We start from the raw sequence: 6,664 nt of genomic DNA, 5'->3' as shown, positions 1-6,664 counted from the left end.
CTCGCATCCCCGCGGCTCCGCCCTCGGTCTGCAGCAGCGACTGGCGGCCCGTCTTCGCCGAGAGGCTGACGCACGAGAAGCGGACAGCCGTGCAGACGAGCGCGTACGCCTGCAGGGCCGCGAGCATCCTCCGAGTGAGTGAGTGAGTGAGTGGTAGAGGGAGGGAGGGAGGGAGGGAGGGAGGGAGGGAGGGAGGGAGGGAGGGAGGGAGGGAGGGAGGGAGGGAGGCCTGCAGTGCCGCGAGCATCTTCCGCATCTCGAGCTGCGCCGTCCGCACGAGCTGTGAATGCAAAACAGGAGGGGTGTGAACAAGCAGCCGTCCCACGAGAAGTGTGTGTGGTGTGGGGAGGGGCGAGTACGTCGTTGTCTGCGCGCGTCTGCGCGTGCGTGTCCGTGCGTGTAGGTCTCTCTGTGCGCGTGGCAGGTCCCCGCTCGCCTCGCGCCGCCGGACAGCAAAGGGCTCAAAGAGGCGGGCGACGCAGACCGTCGTGCCGACGTCGCGCGCCACCTTCGACCTCGCGCTGATCTCGCCGTCCCGACCAAACGAGAGCGAGGTGCCGACCGCGTCGTCTTCGGTCCGCGTGGCGACGGAGAGGCTCGAGAGCGCCGCGAGCGACGAGAGGGCCTCGCCGCGAAAGCCAAAGGATCGCAGGCGGCCGAGGTCGTCAAACTCGCGCAGCTTGGAGGTGTGGTGGCGGCGGGCCACCCCGTCCAGGTTCTCGCACGAGATGCCGCGCCCGTTGTCGGTCACCTCCAGCATCTCGGCGCCGTGCTCCTTGAGGCGCACCTCCAGCTTTGTCGCCCCCGCATCGAGGGCGTTCTCAACGAGCTCCTTGAGCGCCGAGCGCAGGTCGACGACCACCTGGTCGGAGCAGATCCGCAGCGCGGCGTTCCCGCCCATTTGGCGGATCTTCGAGGCGCCATCGGCCGCGGGCGCGGCTGCAGTCGCAGCGGCGGCTGCGGCGGCGGGGGCGGTGGCGACGGCGGCGGCGGCGGGGGCGGCCTCGCGGCGAGGCGACGGCAGCGAGGCGGCGGGCGGCACCGCCGCCGTGCGCGCCGCTCGCGACCTGCCGCCGTCGAATGCGAACGCCTCCATCGGCAACGGCGGGTGCCTTTGGAGTTCGCGCCCCAGGGCAGGGAGAGCAGGGGCCCGGCGTTTTTCTTTCTTCTTGCACGCTCTCAAACTCGAGTACTTAGCTGTACGAAAGTGTGGACAGGTTGGAGCAGCAGCTCCTGAGCACGGTGCCGCAGGCGCCTGTTGATAGGTGGATAGACAATGCATACGCCTGTTGGGCCTCGCCCTCGGATCGCCCGACCGCGTCCCGGTTGCTCTGTGCACTGTGGTCGGATTTGTGACGCCGCCGCACCGCGCCGCGGCCGGGGGCCCTCCGGAGGCCGAGGATGGCCGTGACGGACCGGGACGAGCTCTGGGAGGTTCAGTGTCAGTGTATATATTGTAGAGACCAACCATGTGCACAATATCTCTCAGTCAGTCTAGCTAAGCCTGGGAAGGCGATGCCGGGGCCGTCGTACAGCAGCTTGATTCGGGTCCTCCCCCGGCTTCATCGCTAGCATCGCAATCCAGTCATTCCATTCCCGCGGATACGCTTCTGTGTCTGTCAGCAGGCGCCAGTAGTCTTTTTGAATGTCCTCCGTTGCTATGCGCCTATGCGCAGGAAGTATCCGTCGAGTAGGTCCGAGCCGACCGCCTCCCACACCCTTCTCTTTTTTGCGCGGATCGGGAGGGCGGCAACCTCTGCCCTCGTCCACGCTTCGCGCCCCCTCGGCGCTGCCGCTGGGCGCCGCCTCCCGCGTTTTCTTTTTCGGGCGCGCTGCCTGGCTTTTTCGCTCCTTCTCTCTCTGCGGAGGGGGTCCTCCGGTTTTGCGCGACCGGGGCTGTTAGGCGCCTCTGCGGCTGGTGCTGCTCCTGTCACTATGTCACCGTGTCGTGGGGTTTCCAATTTTGACCGCGCAAAAAAAAGGCAAAAGGGTGGGCTCTGCCCGCAAGGCGCCCGCGTTGCACGCAGACGCGGTACATGTACAACATACATGGACATGTGCATGTGCATGTGCATGTGCCATTGACAAATCTCGGATAAACCCCCACACGAGCAAATAGAAAATCCGAATACCGTGCGCAAATCCGACGATGTCGGCCGTGGACGGGTGCAAGCCTTCACGCTTCAGCTGGTGAACAGACATCCGTAAAATTGAAACCAAGAACGTCCGCCAAATCCGCGCTTTCGGCGCAACTGAGGGAAAGCCGCTGATCGAGCCCAGCGTGCTCGCGGCCGCCTCCCGCGCAGCACCGCCGCTGGGGACCGACACGCTGCGGAATCGGATCGAGCCCATGCACCGGGCAAAGAAGGACGCTGCAGAAGCGGTTGGAGAGGCAGCCGGCGTCTGCCGTCACAACGAGTCCCAGCGCTGGTTGGACATGCGCGTCGGCTCGCCCGAGGACTGCTGTCGCGACCCTCCCGTCGTGCCGCAGCCTCCGACGAGCTCTGCGACCGAGGAGAGTGAGGGTGCGCCTCCCCTCACTGCTGGCCTGGCTGCGCACCGCCCCACAAAGCACCCCCTCGAGCATCTCTACAAGTACAAGTGCAAGGGCGACCTTCTCCAAGCGTCAACCCGGCGGCTCCGGCAAGACTTTAGCCTTGGCCACCCTCCTTGCGATGCAGGAGGAGATCCGCTCTCGGTCGGGGCAACGTGGCAGCTACGAGCTAGTCGAGGGACTCGGTAGTTGTGACCCCCTGAGTGAGGACAGGAGAGAGAGAGCTTTTGTGGTGTTGGTGTACGCAATAACGGGACAGGGTAGTCGTTCTGTCTAGCTCCCCTATTTGGCTCTTAGCATGAGCTGCGCCCTGTGTCCGACCCCTTTTGCGCAGCAACACCTTAAACTTTTAGGCCCTCCAAATTCGGGTCGGAGCGTATATACATACATACAGCGGACGGAGTGAGTGGGCCCCGAGTTTGATTGAAAAGGGCGACGGGCGCTTGCGTCCTAGCCTCCAACAACGCCTCCCCGGCGCAGAGGGGCCCCCGGAGGGATGCTCAACCGCTCCACGCCACGCCGCTTGCGGCGGTCCTATTCCCAGCTCCGCTGAGGAGCACTTGGAGCGCAAAGCGTTATTTTACCAGGACGCACGAAGAAGTAGTTTGCCCTCGCAGCACTCGTTCGTGCCGGTGCTGCAGGTCGCGATCCCTCTCCCACCAGCCGTGTGAAAGACCCGATATGATCCCGATGGAGAGCTGGGCTACCCGAGGTCGAGGGCCAGTACATGAGTATCCAAGCCTGCCGCTTGTGAATGCCACACCCTTCTCACGCCACGTGTCGGCTATGATCAACCTCGATTACCCGGGATTGCAGCTGGTCCACCTGTCAAAATCGGGCGGGTGCGCTACACACGGCGTACTATTGCCAGGCGCCCCGAAAGCACAGGCCCAACGCGTGCACGTGTAGGCCTCTCTTTGTGGTCCGCGATTTCCTTTCGCCCGACGAGTGCTCCAAACTGATGGCCAAGGCATGCTGCAACCCCGCAGGCGGCACGCACTGGCACGCCTCCCAGCACCCTTCATCTCTTCTTCAGGCGAAGCGCGAGCTGCGCGCCTCGCGGTCCGGCTTTGCGAGGCCAACGTTTGGGCGCCAATCGCAGCACGTGCGAGTCAGCAAGGTTGGACCTCCGCCCCTCTCGTGCAGCCCTGCCTCTTCTGCAAGACCTCAAGCCAACCGTGCATTAGGTGGAGACGCGGCCGCTCCAGGCGCAGCGCCAGGGTCGTGGTTCACTCAGTGACTTGTAGCGCGGAGCGGCGCCTTTGAATGGTAGGAGAAGATGGCACGACTCACTCACCATCGCGTTGAAAACATGGAATCGATCAAGATCATCCGGTATCGAAAAGGAGACTACTTTGCTCCACACAACGACTACCAGGCACAGCCTTGCCTGCCCCCCCGGCGACGTCGTGCACCGATCCAACACGCAAGAGTCCTAGGCGATGTACGGGGCAAAGGCCGAGCACGTCGTCACGTTTAGCGGCAAGCAACCATCAGCTCCCAATCGCGAGCTGACGGCGCCCATAGCAATTTCCCATCTCCCCGACCCGTTTCTTGTATCTGTGGCGCGAATCGGACGTGCTCGAGCAGGTGTTTGTCTACCTCAACAACGTTGGCGATGGCGGGGGCACCGCCTTCTACAAGCACAGGCCCATGAACACGAACAGGAGCCGATGGGGATCATCCCTCAAGAATCCAACAGGTGGACACGGCCCTCCGATCGTGGCCGGAGGCTGCCGCGCCAATGGACGCCTCCCCGCGCGTAGGCGAGTACGTGCGCTTTCAGCCGCGTTCGGGCATGGCCGTGGTCTTCTTCCCTACGATCCGCCCCCCGGCCGATGGCCAGCCGGTTTGGAGAGGCTTTCCGCGGCGCGACGCCCGCCAGACCTTCCTTTGCGACGAGATGACGCACGCGTCGATCCCGGCAGTGGACGAGAAGTTCATCTTGACGCAGTGGATCTGGCCCACTGACGTGGACAAGGACCGCAGCGTACTGACCTCGGGGGCCAACACAGAGACGGTGACCACGGATGGCGTGGTGGTCCGCTGAAGAGCGCTCCTCCCACGCCAGGGCGGGCGCGCAATGCCATTTGCGTGGCAACTAACTAGCGAGGTACGGAAGTAAGTAAGTAGGAAGGCGAAAAGAACAGCCAGGCTCGGACTGGACACCAATCGGGGGGCACTTGGAGCACTTGGAGTGCACAGTCAGTAGCCGCACATTTAGGGCCGGGGAGCTAAGTCCTAGCGCACCCAGCGGGCCAGATGGTTGCAGGCACATCTGTTTGTTCAGGTGTGTCCGGAGCGCCTCTTGAACCAAGATGCCTCGGCCCTCGCTCTGCAAGCACCGATGGTCCGTTGCAGGAGCCCTAGCCCTGGGGGGTGCCTTGGAAAGGGCCAAAAATTAAACACGGTTCTTTCCGAAAAAAAGTTCTTTCCCAGTTTTTTTAAATAAATAGAGCAGTCATCTCCAGGGAGAGATGGGCGACGCACACGAACACAGAGGGATGACAGTGCGCACCCCGCCCCGCTCGCAGGGCGTGCATCACACAGGTGGACTGTGTGACTCCTCGGGTTTCTGGGACTCGACAGAGGTGTGCTAGTCGCTATTCTCCGACAATTCCGACATAAGAAAGAAAGAAAGAAAACAGACACGCCAAACGAGGGATGGGACGAGGACAGGGTCCCCACCTGCACGAGCAGGATTTTGGAAGAACGATCAGGGGGACAGGTGGGGCTCTCCTGCTCCTGACAAGGGACACGACAGGCTCGCAGCGCGGTGCGCGGTGGACTCCCACATCCACTGGCGGTCTCATCTCAGTCTAGCGACCTGCCTCCAGCTTGTCGCTGGCAGTCTGAGGGCCCAACTTCAGAATCGTGCTTTTTTGGTTAGGGACCAAAGCGCGAAGGACCACTTTTGGGTTAGGGACCGCGGGCGACAGGTTAGGGACCGATCGCCGCCGCATACGCCGGCGAACGGCCACCATCGGTGTTTTTGGCTTCGCCACCGTTCAAAGCGTGCGCAATGCGCTCGCCGACATCAAGCGAGCACGCCTGTCCGACGAGCGGCTTGCTGTGCGGACGCCTTCTTGTGGCTCTCGTCGAGAGCGTTTTGCGACCCGGCGGGTGGGAGAATATGTGTCGTCTGATGTGTCACTGTGTACGTCACATCGGTCTTGATAACAAGCACGGTCGATCGATCCGTCGAAGCGATACACTCGTTCCTATCACGTTGGACGGCTGGCACGGAGCTCTGTGCCGGCAACAGGAAGAGCCGTACGGCAAGAAGAGCTCGATGGGGAGCGAGAACCGTCAGAGGAGCTTCAAGGGTAACCTGAAGTCCTCCGTGACGCGCTCAATCGCTCCCAAGCGGGTGGCTCTCGAAAATCGTCGATATCTTCCGGAAAGACTGCTCTTGCCGAGCAGCCGATATGCCCAGACGGAGGCGCAGAAAGGCTGCGAGTACTCAACGAGTTCCGCGACCTACGCAGTCAAACCTGGGGGAACTGACCGCATCATGGCGGAGTTCCGAAACCTCCGTGAGCACCTCTGACGGTTCTCGCTCCCCATCGAGCTCTTCTTGCCGTACGGCGGTCTTCCTGATGCGTGCCGGCACAGAGCTCTGTGCAAGCCGTCCAACGTGATCGTGACGAGTGTATCGCTTTGACGGATCGAACGTACTTGTTATCCAGACTGATATGACGTACACAGTGACACATCAGACGACACATGCTCTCCCACCCGCCGGGCCGCAAAACGCTCTCGACGAGAGCCACAAGAAGGCGTCCGCACAGCAAGCCGCTCGGTCGAACACGTTGCTCGCTCGATGCCGGCGAGCGCATCGCGCACGAGGTAGACGGTGGCGTAGCTAACATCACTGACGACGACCGTCCGCTGGCGTGAGCGGCGGCGATCGGTCCCTAACCTGCGGTCCTTCACCGCAATCGGTCCTTCGCGCTCGTCCCTAACCCAAAAAAGCTCGCTTCTGAAGTTGGGCCCTCAGTCTCTCCTACCACAGGCTTTCTACCTACCTACCTACCTACAGGCACACTGACACAGTGGTGGCAGGGGCGGCGGCACGAGTCTCCCACATACTATGCGGGCCTCACTAGA

At 62.5% G+C, this 6,664-nt stretch overlaps 2 protein-coding genes across 2 annotated transcripts in view; one reads left to right on the top strand and one right to left on the bottom strand.

The window, feature by feature from the left end:
• The window catches only part of EMIHUDRAFT_447507 (hypothetical protein), a gene marked incomplete at both ends in the record, with an annotated part of 4,666 nt that extends 3,765 nt beyond the window's left edge, over positions 1 to 901 (bottom strand). Inside the window, one exon of the mRNA XM_005794272.1 lies at positions 452 to 901. Within this exon, the coding sequence (XP_005794329.1) occupies positions 452 to 901 (450 nt within the window). The remainder of the gene's footprint in view (positions 1 to 451) is intronic.
• Positions 902 to 3,340: 2,439 nt separating this feature from the next.
• EMIHUDRAFT_95096 (hypothetical protein) lies at positions 3,341 to 4,604 on the top strand (the record flags this gene model as incomplete). The annotated part of the gene is made up of 4 exons (XM_005794271.1): positions 3,341 to 3,396; positions 3,464 to 3,659; positions 4,145 to 4,256; positions 4,321 to 4,604. 4 exons carry the CDS (start codon positions 3,341 to 3,343, stop codon positions 4,602 to 4,604), a joined length of 648 nt encoding a protein of 215 aa, XP_005794328.1.
• Positions 4,605 to 6,664: the final 2,060 nt, after the last annotated feature.

Source organism: Emiliania huxleyi, assembly GCF_000372725.1.
Source record: "Emiliania huxleyi CCMP1516 unplaced genomic scaffold EMIHUscaffold_1, whole genome shotgun sequence".
Taxonomy (NCBI): domain Eukaryota; phylum Haptophyta; order Isochrysidales; family Noelaerhabdaceae; genus Emiliania; species Emiliania huxleyi.
The sequence above is the reverse complement of the archived record's forward strand: the minus strand, read 5'-3'. Positions and strand labels throughout refer to the sequence as shown.